Raw genomic sequence first — 21,965 nt, forward strand, 5'->3', positions numbered from 1 at the left:
ATTAATCTAATTCATCCCACTTTCTCCTTGATCTTGTGTTGGTTAATTAGAGGTAATCTATTTTGGTTACATCTCATAAGGGTTGATTCTAATTTAACCTCACCGTGTTCACGAAAGAAGAAAAACAATCAAAAGGGAGAAATTCGTTTTTCTTCGCCTACATCAGGTCAGTTCACTATTTCGTGGATTCCCGGAGATTGAACCGTCGGATCGTCGCGATATTTGGACAGTAGCTTCTAGACATATTCTTACACGTTTCCACCGAAGGGATTGTCGTGCGGAGGTCTGGAAGGTCTGTTTCGAATAGGGGCAGATTGGTAAACAGTTTACCTCTCCTTTGAAGTTGTGGGCACTTCGTTTGCAACGGTAGATTGATCAACGAAAGGTATTTCTTCTTATTCCTCTTTATATGAAATAACGATTAACGGATCCTATGGTTAAAAGGAAGTAGGCTAAAAATTTTATATTTCCGCTGCTATACCTTAGCCCTATTTCCAACAGTGGTATCAGAGCCATCGTTAAATCCGTTATTTCATATATGAAAATATAGAAGTTTTCAATAGGATTGAATAAATATTTATGGTTAGGATTAATTGACAAATAGTATTGATTGATTAATTCTAAAGATAAATAAAGTTTTGATTAATTGTTAATTAAAACTGATTATGCTTATGTTCCTAATTATTTCGGTTGATAACCATTATAACAAAATCTATTAGTTTTATGGTTAGATTAATAAAATTAGTTTTATTGATTCTAAAGATAAAACGGAAATCTATTGTAGTTTTTCCTATTTCTGAAAATCGCTTTTCAACCGTTTTGAAAATCTGATATATATGTGTTTAAAATTAGTTTTGAATATAAAATATATATACATGTTTCGGAAATTAATAGTTTTCTGTTTTGATTATCGAATGAAAATTCGTTTAAAAGTTTGTTTTTACCAAGTTGTAAATCAAAGCGTTAAATGAATTGAAATCAAAATAATTGGGACATGCATAATCAACGTTTTGTATGGTTATATTAATCTAAGAATTAATATAAAGATATAAAACGATTAGAAGTAAAATTGGATGAAAGTTAATTTGATAAGTTAATGTGATTAACCTAAATATTACATAAGACAGTTATGTAATCAACCAATTAAATTTATTTAATTGAGTCTTTGCATGTTTGGAGTTATGGACATATTTGGACCCTCTTTTAGTCTTTTGGTATTTTTGAAATAGGGCCTGCGCGTCCTGCCTTTCTACTATCTATTGTAATTTCTCCTCTCATCTGAATCTCTTCAATTCAATTGAAGTTTTCTTTTAGTAGTATAGAAATTAATATGTAATTTCAAGGTGCCATGGAGAAGACGGAGGACCTAAAGAGAAATATGTAATAGTTAGTATTTCCTTAGGTTTGCCCTTTTATTCCGTCTCTGGCTCGACGGAATAATTTAGATGATATGTCCATAACGCCAATGTATGTGTGAATGTGTGTCTGATGTATGCTAAAGCAAATCAAGACTAAGTTAGATTATGAGACTTAAATAAAAATCCCTCATTAAAAAGTTAAGTAAATAAATAAGTTATTAAAATCGGTTGCCCCTCCCTAATATTATAATTCAGCCGGCAGTACTGGGGGCCTTTAGGTTGTTGGCCAAAGTCAAGCTCGGGGTCTTATGGTAACACCTGGATTATCGAAAATCGTTCTTTCATGAATATGGGGTAATACTTAAATTAGAGTATGATAATTGGATGGGCAAACTCATGTTGTCATACACTAATGGGCAAAATGGTTGGGATTAATATGAATGACATATTAGTTACTAATGTGGTTAGTAACCCAATAACCTAGGAATCGCATTCGAGATGTGATTGATTGAATGAATCTACCTAACGAATGAGACTAGTTTGTTGGCTAAAGTTAAGGCAAAATCTCAGGAGTTAGGATCCTAGCTCACTAAAGGATTTGTGAAATTCTTCGAATTAATATGGAGGGTTATTAATTTGGCAAAATATTGGGAGCAATCTGAAATAAATTAAAAGGCCTATAATTTTAGATTGTTATACTTTAAAGCAAATGAATAACATACGTTTACTCTTTCTCACTCTCATTTTAATGAAACACTCTTAAAATCATGACTAACACCAATCTGCAAAACACATTTACCGATAACAAGTTGAATAGTTCAAACTTCACCGACTGGTATCGCAACCTCAAAATTGTTTTAAAGTTCGATAAAATAGGGTATGTATTTGATACATCGATACCCCCTATCCCTAATAATGATGCTCCAAATCGAGGAAATCGATGCTTACAAGAAGCACAAGGCTGATGACGATCATGCCGGATGCATCATACTTGCATCGATGACATCGGAATTACAAAGGCAACTATGCCTGTTCCATCATCATGCGCCTAAAGGAATTGTTTGGGAAACAAACCAGGTGCAAACGCTACGAGATATCCAAATGGTTATATCGTTGCAGGATGCAAGAGGGCACATCAATCATGACACATTATGTCAAGATGATTGGCTATATTACCAAACTTTCTAGTATTGGATTCGCGATGGATAACGAACTAAGTGTAGACTTAATTCTTCAATCCCTCCCAAAGAGTTATTCATAGTTCATCATGAACTATCAGATGAATGACTTGCAAACCTCTCTTGAAGAGCTTGCAAATATGCTCAAGTCAGTTGAGCCCAATATTCAGAAAGGCAAGGCAATACCGGCTATTGTCATATAGGGATCAAAGAAGTGGAAAGGGAATTCTCCCGATCCTAAACATCCCAAGAAAGGTAAGAAAGCCATGCCCACTAAAGTTAAGGGAAAGGAAGTGAAGAAGCCTAAAAGAAAGTACCACTATTGTGGTGACATGGGGCATTGGAAGAGAAACTGTTCTTTGTACCGAGCTACCCTCCAGAAGGGAAAAGCCGGCACTCCAAACATCTGGTATGTTCTATATTTCGATAAAGAACAAACATTGTGATTTTTATGGAGATGGGATTTTCTATTTTTCAGGAATATCACAAAATGGGATTTATGTGTTAGATTTCTGTTTTCGCAATTGATACCAAAAGACATAAGCTAGATAATTCAACTTACTTGTGGCATTGTCATATAAACGAGAGACGCATGCTAAAGCTACATTCAGATGGGCTTATAGATCCAATCGATTCTGAATCATTGGAAACATGCGAATCATGTTTAAAAGGTAAAATGACAAAGACACCCTTTAGCAATAAAGGTGAGCGTGTATCAGACACTCTAGGACTCATTCATTCAGATGTATGTGGCCCTATGTCAGTCCAAGCAAGAGGAGGATTCAGATACTTCATTAGCTTCATAGATGATCATACTCGCTATGGTTATATCTACTTGATGAGGCACAAATCAGAAGCTTTTGACAAGTTCAAATGCTTCAAGAATGAAGTGGAAAATCAATTAGGAAAGAAAATAAAGACACTTCGATCTGATCGAGGTGGCGAATATCTTTCTGATGATTTTCTGAATTATCTAACTGAATGTGGGATATGCTCACAATGGACACCTCCCTATACACCACAACACAATGGTGTATCCGAGAGGAGAAACCGTACCCTATTAGATATGGTACGATCCATGATGAGCATGACCTTACTTCCAAAGACGTTCTGGGGCTATGCCTTGGAAACTGCCCTCTTCACCTTGAATCGAGTATCAACTAAATCCGCTAGTTCCACGCCATATGAATTGTTCGTTGGTAGGAAACCCGTGTTCTCTTTCATGAGAGTATGGGGTTGTTCAGCATATGTCAAACGCGTTGCGTCCGACAAATTAGATTCTAAATCTGATAAATGTTTCTTCATTGGATACCCTAAGGAAACTATGGGATATTACTTCTATCATCCAGATGATCAGAAAGTGATCGTATCCAAACACGCAACCTTCTTAGAGAAAGAGTTTCTCGAAGAAACACAAAAGGGAAGCGTGATTGAACTCGACGAAGTTCAAGAGGAAGAAACAAAGACTGAAACAACGGAGGCGGTCGAGGTACCCGAAGAAGTCCCATTAGATGAGACTCCAGTGGCACCTATTCGTAGATCACGAAGAGTTCGTGAACTCCCAGTTAGATATGGTTTTCTAGTGGGAGATGATGACGAGGTTCCCGTGTTAGACGATGAACCCGAAAACTACGAAGAGGCTCTTACTAGTCTAGATTCTAAAGCATGGCTTAAAGCCATGGATTCTGAAATGGATTCCATGTATACTAACCAAGTTTGGACTTTGGTTGATCCACCCGAAGGGATAAAACCCATTGGGTGCAGGTGGATCTTCAAAAAGAAGACTGACATGGATGGAAAGGTTAGCACCTACAAGGCTAGGTTGGTAGTGAAAGGATATCGTCAAAAACAAGGCGTTGATTATGACGAAACCTTCTCTCCCATTGCTATGTCCAAATCAATCAGAATCATGCTTGCAATTGCCGCTCATTTTGATTATGAGATTTGGCAAATGGATGTGAAAACAGCTTTCCTTAACGGAAACCTGCTTGAGGATGTATACATGATGCAACCTGAAGGTTTCATATCAAATGATGCAAATAAAGTTTGCAAACTTCAGAGATCCATTTATGGACTCAAGCAAGCATCTAGAAGCTGTAATAAGCGTTTTGACGAAACCATAAAACAATTTGGTTTCGAACAAAATTGCGAAGAAGCTTGCATTTACAAGAAAGCAAGTGGGAGCTCTATAGCATTTCTCATACTATATGTGGACGATATACTGTTAATGGGAAATGACATTGCTCTATTACAATCGGTAAAAGTATGGTTATCCGGTAACTTCTCAATGAAAGACCTTGGTGAAGCAGCTTATATACTTGGTATAAAGATCTATAGAGATAGATCGAGAAGACTGCTTGGTTTTTCACAGGCTACATACATTGAAAAGGTGCTAAATCGGTTTAGCATGCTTGAATCGAAACGAGGTAACTTACCCATGCTACATGGAGTAAAGTTAAACAATCATCAATGTCCTAAAACTGATGATGACAAACGACGCATGGCTGTAGTCCCGTACGCCAGCGTGATCGGTTCGATTATGTATGCTATGCTATGCACTAGACCTGACGTAGCATTCGCGTTATCTGTAACGAGTCGTTACCAAGGGAATCCGGGAGACGAGCATTGGATTGCCGTCAAGAACATTCTTAAGTACTTGAGAAGGACTAAAGACATGTTCCTAGTGTACGGAGAAGGAGATCTGAAAATTGAAGGATTTTCAGACGCTAGTCATCTCACAGATGAGAATGATTTTAAATCCCAATCAGGATACCTGTTTATCTTGAATGGGGGCGCGGTCAGTTGGAAAAGTACCAAGCAGGGAAGCGTAGCTTTCTCTACGACCGAGTCAGAGTACATCGCTACTGCGGAAGCAGCAAAGGAAGCAGTTTGGATTAGAAAGTTCATTACAGAACTAGGAGTGGTGCCTGACATTGTCAATCACATTACTCTGTACTGTGATAACAATGGAGCCATTGCGCAAGCAAAGGAACCACGGTCTCATAATGCATCCAAGCACTACCTAAAGCGATACCACATCATTAGAGAGATTGTGGCTAGAGGAGATGTGAGAATAGAAAGAGTACCTACCGAGGACAACGTTGCAGATCCGTTGACAAAGCCATTAGCCCAGAAAGTACATGATCGTCATTTAACTTCTACTGGGATAAGTTTTAGAAACAATTGGCTTTAGTCCAAGTGGGAGTATGTTGGGGTTTAGTGTCCTATAGACAATTGTTGCAGGATACAAACTTATTGTAAATGAATTGTTCTTTATATCATTTGTTTTAATAAGATATATGTTTTATAACTATATAAAGGCAATCCCTTTTAAAGCACTAAATAAAGTCTAATAAAAGGAAATCCGTAAGTTTGTTTAAAGTGATTATAAAGTGTTCATACAAGCATGAAGTGAGACAAAACTTTATAATAAACTAATAAACTTAAAACCACCCTAAGTCAAGTGATATGTTTAGGATTGATATATCACTGTTGAGACTTGTATGTAATAATGTCTTCTGTCCGACAGAAAGCTGATCTCACAAGCTTCACATATATAGATATATGGACAGTTACATAGATCCGGTGAGACGTTGTTCATTAGGATTGGGGATCCGACTTGAGATAACAGGATGGGTAGATTCATCCTTGTCACCTGTTCATCTCATTGGTATTAATAGGTATAACTAATCCTCAGACTCAAAGGAATGTTAATTGGTCATCCTGAATTACTGAATGTGAGACTTTGATCGCGTGGTCCCACGATCCTTAACAGAGATGACTCTGGGGTGTGAACTGCAAAGGTTGGGTGTCACAGGAGATAATGTCAGGGTAGTTATACATTGGATTGAGCATTTATCACTCCCGATGAATGGGAGATACATCCAAGGATCGCTTATGGAAGACTCGACTCTAAACGCTTGCAAGGTGATAGCTTAAAAGTAGAAATTCGGATTTCACTTAACCTATCTTTTGAGTTGACTCGGCCAATAACAAGTAAAATGAACGTCTCGCTATATGTGACTTGACATTACCCATAGTCATAAGATTCAGTTCAAGGATGTAGTTGATAAAGGATCGTATTATACCGTAACTAATACGGAAGGGTTAACGACAGAATCAACCTGTCTTCTTAACGGACTCTGGGGGAATGATTATGGACTTGCCAATAACATACTCTGTACATCATTCCGTTATGCAAGGGATTAAATATAATTCTTGAAGAAATTAATTTAATAGGTTGCATACGGCCAGAAGTAGTAAGGACCTAATGGATCACACATAAGACTTGGAACTAAACGGAGAGATGGATATGATTAATAGATGGAAGCCCAAAATTAAGCCCAGTAAGGCCTAATTACATGGAGGGGCCGAAATTTATATGTATTTGAGTAAGGAATTAATTTATTCCATTCATCCTAATTTGATTAGGATTGTGAAATTAAATTAATTAGGAGATAATCAAGTTAGGAGTTTTAATTAGATTAATATACTCCTATTATTATCTAACTAGGTTATTTATTATTATCCTAATTATATTAGATATATAGTAAGATAATAATTAGAAATCCTATTCCGAATTGGATTCCTATTAAGTAACCTATTCCTATCTAACTAGGGTTTAGATACAAGCAAATATATATACCCCTCCTACATGTGAATTTCGACCTAAGCCTCTACCCTCCCCTAAAGTGATTTTCGAAATTGCTTAGTTAGAGAGAGAAAAGAATTCCCATCCCCAAGTTCGTGGACAAGAATTCATTCGGCATTCCATCGATTGATTAATCTAATTCATCCCACTTTCTCCTTGATCTTGTGTTGGTTAATTAGAGGTAATCTATTTTGGTTACATCTCATAAGGGTTGATTCTAATTTAACCTCACCGTGTTCACGAAAGAAGAAAAACAATCAAAAGGGAGAAATTCGTTTTTCTTCGCCTACATCAGGTCAGTTCACTATTTCGTGGATTCCCGGAGATTGAACCGTCGGATCGTCGCGATATTTGGACAGTAGCTTCTAGACATATTCTTACACGTTTCCACCGAAGGGATTGTCGTGCGGAGGTCTGGAAGGTCTGTTTCGAATAGGGGCAGATTGGTAAACAGTTTACCTCTCCTTTGAAGTTGTGGGCACTTCGTTTGCAACGGTAGATTGATCAACGAAAGGTATTTCTTCTTATTCCTCTTTATATGAAATAACGATTAACGGATCCTATGGTTAAAAGGAAGTAGGCTAAAATTTTTATATTTCCGCTGCTATACCTTAGCCCTATTTCCAACAGTCCGCACCGCAAACATGGAGACGGGGATCTCGCCTGGTGTCCAATGCGAGGCACTAACCCCGGTGATGCCCCGGTCGCCCAAGTACCATGCCCGCACGCTCTGCTGCTCCTGGATCAGGGTGACGTACACGTAATCGGGACCGAAGTCAAGGTCGTCCCACCTGAATCTAATCTAAAAGCACAAAGAAAGAGTCAGGACTGATCAAACAAAAATCTAGCGAGATTAGAAGATATTTACCTGCCCCAAGGTCCGTGAATCAATCCAATCTAGGAGCTGCGCCACCGTTTGCCTCTTCCCGGTACCTAGACCGAACTCGCTCCATCGAGCCATAAGTGGGGGCTTCACTACCCGTGGCCTGCACCGACGCTCGCTGGGAAGAATCCGCCTCTCGTAGGCCCAAACCTGCTTGTAAAAACAAAGGTTATGAACAGAAGGCGCGAAGAAGGTAAAAGGGGGCAAGTTAAGGATGAACCACGTACCAGAAGAGCAAAAGTGTAACCGCCGAAGTCCTTGCGCTTCCGGCAAGTCAGATCCAAAAACTTGTACAGGTAAGCTAGACCCGCTCTTGCCCAATCGTAAGACGCCACCGCGTCCAAATCACTGAAGGCCTGAATGAGACCCGCATGTATCGTCTTGCTCTTGGTGCGGAAGATCATCTCGCCTAAAGCATACACCAGGAAGCTGCGGACAGCCAGATCAGTGTCGTTGGTCCCACAAAAGTCCCTACGACTCAAAAGCCTCGAGGTAGTGATGAACTTTGCCGGGGTGGATTTGACACCCGTGTAAACTCCCGGCCCGATCAAAGCGGCCAACCTAGCACGGTCAACCCGTGGACGCATCGTATCAAAGGAGAAGGGAATCGGAGTACCACTCCCCCGCAGCCCGGTCAGTAAAGAGAAGTCGCGGGGCGAGATCGTCATCTCCCCGAACGAGAGTGGAAGGTGTGGGTCGAGTCAACCCATCTCTCGCATAAGGCCCGTAGGCCGAAACGGTCGCACACCCTGTTGGCGCGGGGCAGCGGTAAAATAAAGGCTCAAAGCCCAACTCTCGCACACGGGCTCTCGCCGCGACGCCTAGCATGGAATACCACACATGAATATCTGCCGTAGTCCCAGAAATGTCGATGAACTGGAAAGAACGGAACAGGTAAGTTTAAATGTTGTTCCTAGGCTTGCATCTGATGAAAGCACGTTAATCTAGCTTTCTTTCAGTCAAATCTAACCTAGAGACATCTTGTCAATTTGGACCGTCATTTTGTGAAATCTCTCCCTTAGGGTTGTTTGCATAGGATTTGATTAATTCATTATTCTTTGATCTACTCTTGTCCGCATTGGCAAAGAGAATTATTCAAGTTTTTACTATTCACGTGCACTATTCACGTGCATTATTCACGTTTGCACTATTCACGTTTTTACTATTCGCGTGTACTATTCACGTTTTTACTATTCACATGTACTATTCACGTTTTCACTATTCATGTTTTTACTGTTGGCATGCATTTGCTCGTATGTTTACTATTCACATGCATATAATTCGCATTCTTCCAAAAAGACAAATAAAGTGTTACTTGCAAGCAAAGAAATTCATGTTTTCTAACTAAGGTCTTCTAAGGCAACCTAGGGGTTAGCATGCAAATCATGTTCAAAGTAGGGATACTAAAGCCTAGAAATTTAGTCAAAAGACGAGGAAGTAAGAAAGTACTTACCTGGTTACAGCGGGTCCGGCTCAGATGAGATGTGGGGTCCTGAAAAGGGTCCACTGTAGTAAGGTTCACGAAACCCTCCTCCATGCCCTTCGTGCCATCATGTTGATCCAAATCCATCCCGAGAATAATCCAAAACAGAAGTTAGAGAGAGAGAGAAGAGAGAGAAGGCGTGGGGTTGGAATGAAACCCCACCACCTTATATAAGGAAATGGAATGGCATTCCCGTAAATAGTGAAAAAGGTACGATGTGACATAAAGGTAAAAAGTAAATAATTATTTACCAGGTGCACAGACCTCCGATTTGCAGTCCGTTTCTGCCTGCGTTTCTTCCAGACAGTGATCGATAATATCAAGATGGAACTCCAGACGACAGCCAATTTTTACAGAACAGCGGCACCAGTCAAAATACAGACGACAGTCAACAGAAAAATAATTGTTAGTTTGGATCATTCTGGACCAAAAAGATGTTCCTATCAAACCATTCAAACCTCCAAGACACTAGCTCCAGTGAGAAAATACAGACAACGGTGTTTTAAAAGAATTCAGAATTGTTAGAAAGAACATTTGCTTTTGAGCCGTTTTACCCGCGGTCGTGGACCAGGGTTGCTTTTGAGCCATTTTACCCACAGTCGTAGACTAGGGTCGCTTTTGAGCCATTTTACCCGCGGTCGTGGACCAGGGTTGCTTTTGAGCCATTTTACCCACAGTCGTAGACTATGGTCGCTTTTGAGCCATTTTACCCCGATCGTGAACCGGGGTCGCTTTTGACCCATTTTACCCGCGGTCGTGGACCAGGGTTGCTTTTGAGCCATTTTACCCCGGTCGTGAATCGGGGCCGCTTTTGAGCCATTTTTACCCACGGTCGTAGACCAGGGTTGCTTTTGAGCCATTTTCCCCCCGGTCGTAGGCCGGGGTCGCTTTTGAGCCATTTTACTCGCGGTCGTGCACCAAGGTTGCTTTTGAGCCATTTTTACCCGCAGTCAACTTAGGTTAGGGTCCGTAAGAAGAACATCCGCCGGCAGCCGATTCAAAGGCAAGGACGAAAAGAATCGAGAACGACGCCGAAACGCGCAGCGCAAAGGTCAGGTATTCTTCCTCCTACTCTTTATGTGTCTCTTACTTTTATATGTTTTACATTGCATGTGTTGCGTTAGCAAAAAAACGTTTTCAAAACACACACATCACTGTCAAAATAGGAAAGTAGGGGCAACTGTAGACACCGAGTCGGAGGACCTGTGACGAAAACCTGTAAACAAGACGGTCGAAGCGGTTGATTCCGGAAGTTTTAAAACAAAAATATATAATAAGAAAAGAAAAGTTAATGTGAGTCGCGGTCGTCAAGTGGACGGCTCGCGAGTGCTCAGCGACGTGGTGCGAGCGCCTAGCGGCAGCCGACGCGTGTCCGATGACAGTTGGACGCACGCCCGGCAGCGCGGGGCGCACGATCGACGTCCGTTGGGCGCGCACGCCCGGTAGCGCGGAGCGCGCGCTCGACGACCGTGGGGCGCACGCGCCCGACAGCGCGTGGCGCACGCCCGATGGCCGCTGGGCGAGCGCCCAGCGACGTTGGGCGAACGCCCAACGTCAGTTGGGCGTTCGCCCAACCATGTTGGGCGTTCGCCCAACTAATGTTGGGCGTCCGCCCAACGAAAGTTGGGCGTTCGCCCAACCGACTTTGGGCGACGCCCAATTTTCTTCGGGCGTCGCCCAAAGTTTCCGGGGATCCGTTGCCTATATAAGGCACGGATCCACATGCATTTGGAGGGAGGGGATTTTTGGAGACTTTCTCACTCTAGACACTTTTAGAGAGAGAAAGTGATTTTTTTCTCAAAAAGTCCGAATTTCCCAAAAGTTAAATTTTTACTAAAAAAGACGAAAAACACAAAAAAACCGGAAAATCACGATTTGTGGAATCAACCGACTTCGACTGTCAGATACCGAACTTGAGGTATTATCCGAGGACTAGACTCGTTTTATTTTATTTAATTTATTTCCTTTATTTATTTATTTTTATGTTATAATTTTATTTACTTAGTTATTTATTTATTTGTCACGTTTTATTTAATTTCCCGTATTTATTTATTTTTATCCCGTGTTAAAATTCGGTTTTGTTTTAAAATAAAAACCTCGTTTTAATATCCCAATACGAACCGTGATCCGATTCAAAGGTAGTTCGGGTGTTAAAAACGTTGTAATTATAAGTTTTAAAAATATTTCAAAATAACGTTTTAAATGAAAAACATCGTTTAAGAACCTCCGTTATAGACTATGATCCATTTTTGGTAGTTCGGAGTTCCAAAACGATAGAATAAATCTAATTTAAGGCGTTTGCATAAATCTGGAAAGTTTAGGACTGCTGCTGTAATTCTCCATTTTCTGTCACTAACAGCAGATTAGCGACGGATTTTCCGTCGGTAATCTGCTGGAAACCGAAAATTCATCTTTTAACCCATTTTCTCAACCTTTTGATATTTGATTCTTATATAAATAAGTATATAATTATGTAATATGATTATAAAAATTATTTTTGGGTCATATAACTATTAATAAGTAATTATTTATTCCATATGTAAAGTTTAATTTGTTTTGATCCACTATTTGTATATATGTATATATTTTTGGGTTATCAAAATGTTGGTTTAGCTATTATTTAAGGGAGGGTGTTTTCTATATACTTATTATATCAAACCTTTTTATGGTTTTCCATTATTTTTACATAGTTTTAATTAGGATGAAAATGTATTATACTTTGTATTCTTTTTCATTTTCTTTATTATATCATATAGTGTTTCTCACTTATTTTTATATATAAATATATCCTTATTTTTAGATAAAATCATATATATATATATATGTATTTCTATTTTATTTTGGTATACATGTATGTATTCCAAATGAGTTTTACTTGGTGAATTTTGGTTTAATTGGTTCATTAGTGTAATTATGTGTGAATAAAGAGTTGATTGAGTGAAAAAGGGAAAATAAAATCACAAAGGAGAGTTTAATTTGCTTATTTAAACTTAAGTTTTTCTAGATATTCCTAAGTGTAAATAACGTTTTCTTGACATTTTTAAACCATTTCTTAAAACATCACGTTTTAAAACCTTAATTCGTTCCAACGACGGATTAAACGAACCTTGTAATTAAAATTGCTTTTAATTGTAAATAATAGAGTTTTTGAATCGTTTTCTTAAATGATTTATACAAAATAAATCGACTTGTATGCCTAACCACGTTTTGGGTTAAAATTCTTTATTCCACGTCTTCAAACGCTCGAGTCGTTCCAACGGCGATTCGAGTAGATGCCATGTAAATCAACGGGATTTTGAAACGTACCTAAATCGTTCCAACGGCGATTAAGGTACGAACCATGTAAATAAACTCGTTTTCGGAGAGTGAGTTTAGTGTAGGGTTAACATGTGAATCGAAGCATAAGACACACTATAAAATAAATCAATTCTTCATTCTCCCCCTCTCTCTTTTATATATATTTGGCATCAATGTAAATGGGTGATTCTTTACCAAAGTGGCTTTCAATAATATATGCTCAAAACGGTCTTCAAAACGAGAAAGAAAAGGTTTCAAATGAATTTTAAACTTAAAGAAATATGCGATTAGTCCGTTATCGCCTAACACGCTGAGTAGGAGGCCGGTGGTTCATAACCGGGCGATGTCGGGGTGCCTAGTAGCCTTTCTCCAGAAAGGAGCTAGCCTTCTCGGCTCGTACCTAAGTTTCCCGAACCCTCACCGGTCTCCCGCAAGGGATCGGTGTTCATTTTCCCATTCGTGGGTGGCGACTCTTCCATACTCCGAGCTCCGGTCCTGCCGAGCAGCTTGATTCCACGATTGGTTGCTTTCGGCGCTAATCACCGCTTACGTCGCCATGAGGTGTCCACCCCCCGGTCCGCCCGGGAGATTAGGCCGCGGCACCTCGTCTAACAACGTGTTAAGCTTATATGTCAAAATATCATTACATATGAGGAGGGATAACGGTTTTGTCAAGTCTCCATATAAATTGTGTGAAATTTCACTAATCAGGATAGGTAATGGACCAAATGTGACCGAATAATAGATCAGGGGCGAAATGACAAAATTTTAAATAGGTCAGGGGCGCCTTTTTTTTACTCACCTATTTAGAGACTGGGTGCGGTACTGTTTCAGCATCTAGAATTTTAATGAAATATATTCATTCCTTTCTCTATTTTCTCTCTTCTTCCTCCTAAATCTCTCTTTTGTCTCTCTAATTTTTTTACTCAAACAGTGATGAACATTGTTATTGAATTTGGCATATCAATGATGGATTGTTATGTAAACAGATTGAGTTTGGAATTTGGGATATCATTGATAGTGATGGATATGTATCTTGAAGAAGAGGTTTTCCAAGAGCTGCAATTTTTCAATTTAATACCATCCAATCTAAGGATTTGTCCATTTGGATTTTTTTGCCATTCTTATAATTTTGATTAAAAACTGAAAATTCTCTCTCCAAAATCATAAACCCGACAACAAAAATTGGAAATTATGAAAATAATTGATGTGTGACAACTCGAATCCCGAAAATTGATGATTACGAGTCGGAAACATTAAAATTTACATTTTTATCAAAGAACTATGAAAATAATACATATTTTTCATGACGATTTTACATTTTTCGTCATAAAAAATTGGAGGATTTTATATTTTTCATATTAAAAATTGAACGATTTAGTATTTTTCGTCACTAAAATTTTTACGATTTTACACATTTCAAAATTTGGCCTAAACGGATGCAGCATCCGCCCGACCCATGACGGGAATGTATGGCGCATCCGTCCCCACCATGGGTCAGGCGGATGCCGCATCTGTTTAGGCCAAATTTTGAATTTTTTTTTTTTTAAGTTTTGAATTTTTTTATGCAAAGGTTAAAATTGTCCAAATGGGAACGGTGATAAGTAATTTGGGACGCTAAATAGCAAAATCTTTTTTTTTTTGTTGCTGTTTTTTTGTTATTTTGAATAGTTTTAAGAACTTATGCATATCACTTATAAATTAATGGTATAACATCCATTTGGCTCCATAAACTAAGATTTGAAAGTCAATTAGAACCTTAAACTATCAAAATCATCAATTGAATCCACATTCTTAACAAAAATTATCAATTGAGGCCTCATTAAAAACAATTCGGTTGAACAGTTTCAGACCCTCTTTTCTAAACCATTTTGAACCAACATAGAGATTATTACAGTCTATATCAAATAGTCATAGAATTTTACTTAGTTCAGTGACTTAATTGGTGATTTTGATAGTTTAGGGTACTAATTGACTTTGAAGCGTTAGTTTGGAGACCCAAATGAGATAATAATAATAGATAGAGAATGTTAATTTTGGAGTTATTGAATGTAATTGGATAATAATAATAGATAGAGAATGTTAAATTAATTTGACAACCATAGAAGAGTATTAAATATAGTTGAATAAGAATTTAAGGTTATTTAGAACTTTTAAAAGTTGAGGGCTCATTTGAAGTTTTGCGCAAAGAGGGGCAACATCAGATGAGATAATAATAATAATAATAATAATAATAATAATAATAATAATAATAATAATAATAATAATAAGAAGAAGAAGGCTTTATACCTATATCTAAACTAAAGCTTCAAAATCAATTACAATTCTAAACTATCAAAATCATCAATTAGGTCCTTGAACTAAGCAAAAATCATCAATTGAATCCCCATTCTATCCTAAAATCAAAAACTGTGATTATTTAATATAGACTGTAATAATCTGTGTTGGTTTAAAATGAGTTTGGGAAAGAGGATCTGAAACTGTTCAATCGAATGATTTTGTATAAGGCCTCAATTGATGATTTTTGTTTAAGATGAGGACTCAATTGATGATTTTTGGTTAGTTCAAGACGTGATTGATGATTTTGATTGTTTAACGTTCTAATTGACTTTGAAATCTTAGTTTAGGGAGCCAAATAGGTATTATGTCTAATAATAATAATAATTAATTAATTAGTCCTTATATTATTAACTAATACGTTGTTTAGTCCTCGTATTTACAATAATACATTATAATAAGGGGGCGTTTGGTTCACAAGGGGTAAGGGAGAAAGAATCAAGAAAGAGAAACTAAAGGAAATGAAATGAATAAGCATTAATTGCCCCATGTGTTTGGATATGTTTAGGAAATGGAATCCAATTCCCTAAAGGATCTGGGGTAATTGACTTAACCTAAAGTGGGGTAAACTCATAATCTAAAATTGGTAAAAGGAATGAGTTTTTTTTTAAACAAACAAGAACAAATAGGCTGAAACCCTCCCATTCCCAGAGTCGGTCCTAACAATTTAGGGGCCCTAGGCAAAACAAGCAGTAAGGGCCCCTTTAATATAAAATTTACTAATTGATTTATTCATATCATTGCATAAATTAATTTTTAATTTTCAAATTTAATCAATTTAAGGTAATAAAATGAAACTTTTTAAAACATTTAAATTTAATCAAATTAAAAATAATTATTCTAAAATGAGGTAATAAAATGAAATTTGTCTTCTTACTCTTGACTACTCATAACATTTATATATTAAAAATATATCAAAAAAATTACAAAGATCGGAATCGAACTCATGCCCTCTCTAGTTGGAAGACAATGTAATATCATTATGCTAGTTTGAATTTATTTGTAATATTTAAAACATAAGCAATTTACTTACAAAACTAATTTTTTTTGGACCCCCTTCCGGCCTTGGGCCCTAGGCCGGCGCACCTCGGGCCTAGATCCAGGGCGGCCCTACCCATTGTCATTCTCATTCCTAAAGACCCCGAACCAAACGCCCCCTAACTATTTAGTCCTTAATGTTAAAAGTTGAATTGAATCCGTTAATCAAAGCATTTTTTTGGGGATTGGTATCTCACGGTTTATGTAACATTCTAGTCTTTCTCACAAAAACAAATTTGTAATATTATGATCCAATACCATATAGATATTGTCTGAATTGACTCAAATTCAACAAATTGGGACTCACGATTTTAAAACGTGTCCATTATATTGGATTCTCACCTCATTAATAAGCTTCAATCACTTTCACTCTCCATTCTCGATGTGAGATTCAGTTCATTCATGTCCCCATCGCTATTCTTTAGAAGCGCTCCTTGCTCAAGTCTTCTACCCGACACCACCTAAGGATGTGCAGCGGTTCAAAACCGAACCGAATAGAAAAAACTGAATACCGAAATTACTAAAATTATTGACACCGACACCGAATCGAATAACATGTAAAACCGAAATAATATTGAATCTAAATATTCGGTTCGATTCGGTTTTAAACCGAAATTAGTTAAAAAAAATAAAAATAACAAATAAAAATCACTATATTTCCTCATTAAATTTACCTCAAAAAAAATTTGAAATACTTTCAAAATATATTTATATTGGCTTATTATCTGAACAATAATAAAAATAAAACTTGTACAATTCAATATATGTATAATATGTGTAATTCGGCGCGGTTCGGGTTTTTTATATTTTTTTGTCAAACCGAACCAAAACAAATACCGAAATACATCTAAAAAATAAAATTGATGTCGAACCGAAGTGTCAAAAAAATTGAAAGACCGAATTCGATCGGTTGGGTATGCGATTTAAACCGAACCGATGCACACTCCTAGCGCCACTCACTCTGGACCGGGTCGTTACATGCCCGCTAGCTTCTTCCTGGTTTGTCCCCGAACCACACATCGTATGTGGAGGGTCGATTCTGATACCAGTTAATTAGGTGTAAGACTATACAGTGACCAAGGTTGCACCGTGTGGCTTTTCGAAGGCCCTTTGTGAGCGTTGGGTCTTCGGGACTGCGTTCCTGTGTGGGGATCGGTCCCTAGGAACACTCCGATGATTAAGACAGTTAGCAGTTCTAATCGAGGAGTACAAAGAATATACTTGAGGTGTTAGGGTTATCGCACATACCATTGAGGAGAGTCTATATGTGTTTTTATAGGCTCTACTTATGGGCCGTGTGGGTTTTGGGTTAGCCATTGGGCCCTACGAGGTTGGATTGGGCCTAATGAGCCAGTTTCAAATACTTATCAACATTTATAATAATCTAGCTCAATATCAAGTAGATATTATATGTTTTGGCTCAAATCCAACACCTTAAGGCATGCGGCTTTAAAACATGTTTACATGTATTAAATGCATATCTTACTAATAAACCTCAGTCACTCTCTCTCTCTCTCTATCTCCGATGTAGAATTCAGTTCATTCATACTTTATTGTCATTCCTTAAAGTCACTTTTTACTCAGGCATTTTATCCGACATCACCCACTCTAGATCGGGTCGTTATAGTTATAATTTTAGAAAGCAGATCATTAAGATCTCACTGAGGCCATAATAGGTACTTTAATATAATTTTGTAAACGACATACAAATATAATGTAACATCCCCAAAACCCTAACATATGAGTCTTCTCATATTCATATATGTTTTCATGAATGAATACATACATTTTAGATTCATCTCATTGTCATTAGAAGTTTCGTATTCATGATGCGATTACCGTGCGATTAGAAGGCGATTAGTGTGTCGTTAAGATATAATGATTGGTTAATTGAGTTAGGACTTAAATGAATGAATGCATATGTCCTTAATTAGTTAAATTAGACTTATGGAGGGCTAGAAATGAAGTTTAGCAAGTAAGCACCTCACAAAGCATGATGTCACCCAATAGTAAGACAAAGTATGCATCTTCACTTTTAAAAAGATATACACAACTCATTCTTTATCTATTCCAGCCACAATTTCGACCAAAGCTTTAGAAAAACCTTCCTTGTTCATACCCTAAACCTCTCCAAAGAAAACTCTTCCAATTTCTTCCATTTTCAAGCCAAACAAGTTAAGTTAGGAAGCATACTAGGTGATAGACACAAGTTGAAGGTTAGTATGTTGTTTTAGCTTGTTTTCTATGAGTTTGAGATTCTGAAATACCTAGATATGATCATAGGATTTGTTGTAGATGAGTTTTGATTGAGTTTGTTGAGTATTGGTGTTGTTTAAAGTGGTTATAGGTTGTCCAAATGAAAGATATGTATCAAGTGCCCTAAACAGAAATATAGGGTACTGCTTTCAGTCATTTTGGAGCATGTTTTTTATATTGATATTGTTCGAATTTGAAGATACATAAAGAATAAACTATGTTCCTATATATCTTATGAAACCCTCTGTAAAATATGGGACTTTAATTCCATATATAGAGGAAGAAAACCTAGATGGATCATGACTGCCTCGAAATTGAATGTCATGTGAGGCAGCCATGTTGATGTAGCATTTTGAGGACCTTAGAGTACGAATTTGAGAAAGTTTCTTTATACAAAAGTGTTCCTAACTACTTTAAGTATATGTATGTAAAAGGATTTGGCAATCCATTGTGTTTAGTGTGAGCTAGGTTGAGTGAATTATGGTAGATGAAAATCTAGGTAGTCTGTTTCTTGGCTGGAAACAAGACAGAATCATTTTGCATGCTATATATTGTGTAGAAGTGATAAAGTTTATATGAGATTCAAGTTTATATAAATAAAGTTTATATGAGATTGAAGTTTATATGATTGAGAATTGAAAGCATGTGTGTAACTGATATTGTGTGAGATATCATGTGATCCTAGTGAGGGGTTACATATAATTTGTACATATTAGATTTAAAATTTTATAAAAATTATAGTTATTAATTAATATTGTAAGTATACATGTGTAATGCAAACTGAAATGAAAATTATGTTGCATATATCAAAGTCAGGATGGCCGAGTAGTCTAAGGTGCCAGACTCAAGTTCTGGTCCTCTCACGAGGGCGTGAGTTCAAATCCCATTTCTGACATATTATAATTTTTATTTTATTTTTCATTTTAAAACCCTTCAAGTTTTATTTTTCAACATATTAAGCCCCTAATAATTATAATTATTAACTTTGTATATACAATTTGGGTAACATAGTGTTATTCGTTTCATATGCATTCAATATTTTATATTTAACCCTAATAATTATAATTATTAACTTTGTATATACAACTTGGATAACATAGTGTTATTCGTTTCATATGCATTTAAAATTTTATATTTAACAGTTGGACGTGTTTTTTAGTAATCTTTTTACCGGAATTGCTGAAGTGACATCTCAATGTTACATTAGCATTTATTTTTCAACATATTAAGCCCCTAATAATTATATTATTAACTTTGAATACACAACTTGGTTAACATAGTGTTATTCATTTCATATGCGTTCCAAAATTTATATTTAACAATTGGAAACCGTTTTTAATATGTGTAATATGGGGTAATTAGTATCGGCGATCGTTAAAGTTTGGCTCAATAAAATCATTTAAGTTTGCTTTTGTTCCAATAAAATTACTTTGAACATTTTTCAGTCATCTTTTCACCAGAATTGCTGAAGTGGCATCTCAACGTCACGTTAGCACCCTGATGATTATAATCATTAATTTTGAATATACAACTTGGTTAACAGATTGTTATTTATTTCATATGCGTTTTATTTTTAACCGTTCGAAACAATTTTTAATATGTGTAATGTGGGGTAATTAGTATCGGTGGTCATTAAAGTTTAGACAATATCCTTCCAATATCACAAAAGTTAATTTGTCTTAATAAAATCATTAAATTTGCTTTTGTCCCAATAAAATCACTTTGAACGTTTCCAGTCATCTTTTCACCTCTCAAAATGTCACAAAAGTTTAGTTTGTGTCAGTAAAATCACTTTGAACGTTTTCCAGTCATCTTTTCGCAGAAATTGCTAACGTGGTTGAATTTGTTTTTATACCACATGACATTGAGACATGTGATTAGATGTTACGTAATCAATTTCGACAGAAAAATGATCGAACTTAAGTGATTTTATTGAAGTTGTTCAGAATTAAAGTTGTTCAAAATGAAAATATCCAAGAATTAAAGTTGTTCAGAAAGACATTTACCATGAAATCACATTTTTTATTTTCGAAAATCACATTTTTTGGAGTTTTCTCTTTCTGGAAATTCACTTTCTCTCTCCTGACCAAACAATACCTAAATAACCTCAAATCAAAAAATTTCAAGAATTAAAGTTCCTTAAAATATTATTAACGCTTTGGATTTTTTTATTTTTAGCCGCCAATGGTCGTTTTGAGGCGTTGAGTGGCCATTAATGTTAAAAAAATGTAAAGTGCAGTGGTTATACCGAAAAGAAATGAAGTTCAGTGGCCGTAATGTAAAAAAGGTAAAGTTCAGTGTCCATGAGTGTAATTTACCCTAATTTTTGAATCCCACTATCCACGTCATCCATCTATTTTCTAAAATTAAATCTTGACCGTGCATTATAAAAAAGCAACGCTCACGATTAAACATCTCCTGCCCCCAACTTTCTCTCTTTCCTATAAAAGGAGGCCATAGTTCTGAAATTGAAATTCCTAATTACCGCTTTTTAATTCTAAATCAATCGCCATGGCTAGAACTAAGAAGACTGCTCGAATGAGCAGCGGAGGAAAGTTACCGAGGATACAGCTCAGAACCAAAGCAGTCCTAAAATCTGCTCCGGCAACCGGCGGTGTTAAGAAACCTCACAGGTTTCGTCCAGGCCCCGTGGCTCTTCGTGAAATCCGGAAGTACCGGAAAAGCACGGAGCGCCTGATCAGAAAACTCCCTTTCCAGCGCCTGCTTGGAGTATTCGAAGGTACAAAATTCTGTGCCATTCATGCCAAAAGATTCACCATTATGCCTAAGGATATGCAGTTGGCGAGAAGGATTAGAGGCGAACGTGCTTGAAGGTTTTGCTGTAGTGGAAATATGTAGGTCTGTTTTAGGTTAATGTTGCTTGTTCTGTGGTAATTTAATTTGAATTGAATTAGACAGTGTGGCCATTAACTTCTATTTGGTCATAATTTTGGGCGAATGATCAATATAATCATCAAGGATAAACTATTTAGAAACTTATATTTTTCTATTTCTTTTTCAAAATCTCGTGGATGAATGTTTGTTTAGAAAAGTTTGAGAATTGTTTCAAGGAAGAATCCCCTCATTTAATTAATCTGTACAATTAGAAGTTACATGAGTCATTAACTTATCTCTTTTGTTATTGCTGAGTCATTAATTAATTTGTACAATCTGTTCTTCAATGTTTAGGCTGATCTGTTTTTGTTTAATTTCTGCAATAATTTAATTCAATGAAAACACTGATGATAGTGATGGTGAGGTTGAGTTTGAGGAGGTGGTTTATGTTGGATAAACTATTAGAAATTTATGTTTCTTTAAGCAAAATCTGTTCTTCAATGCTTGTATGAACTTTTCAATAAGTTGTAATTAGATTATGTTTTTAAATTACACAGGTGATTCATGTTGGATACACTATTAGAAATTTATTTATCAAACTCTTGTGGCTTATGAGTGCAAGAATAAAAATGAAGCAATGAAGTCATGA

The 21,965-nt window shown here is 36.8% G+C and overlaps 1 protein-coding gene and 1 non-coding gene across 2 annotated transcripts; both read left to right on the forward strand.

The window, feature by feature from the left end:
* Positions 1-19,292: 19,292 nt before the first annotated feature.
* TRNAL-CAA (transfer RNA leucine (anticodon CAA)) lies at positions 19,293-19,376 on the forward strand. Its single transcript has one exon. It is a non-coding gene; the product is annotated as a tRNA-Leu (tRNA).
* A 1,601-nt stretch (positions 19,377-20,977) lies between these two features.
* On the forward strand, positions 20,978-21,663 carry LOC136223300 (histone H3.2-like). The gene has a single exon (XM_066011231.1). The coding sequence runs from the start codon at positions 20,993-20,995 to the stop codon at positions 21,311-21,313; it is 321 nt and encodes a 106-aa protein (XP_065867303.1). The 5' UTR covers positions 20,978-20,992; the 3' UTR covers positions 21,314-21,663.
* Positions 21,664-21,965: the final 302 nt, after the last annotated feature.

The sequence above is a fragment of the Euphorbia lathyris genome, chromosome 3, assembly GCF_963576675.1.
Source record: "Euphorbia lathyris chromosome 3, ddEupLath1.1, whole genome shotgun sequence".
Taxonomy (NCBI): domain Eukaryota; kingdom Viridiplantae; phylum Streptophyta; class Magnoliopsida; order Malpighiales; family Euphorbiaceae; genus Euphorbia; species Euphorbia lathyris.

Excerpts from the sequence above, each read along its gene's own strand:
- LOC136223300 (XM_066011231.1), top strand. The coding sequence starts at position 20,993 with ATGGCTAGAACTAAGAAGACTGCTCGAATGAGCAGCGGAGGAAAGTTA.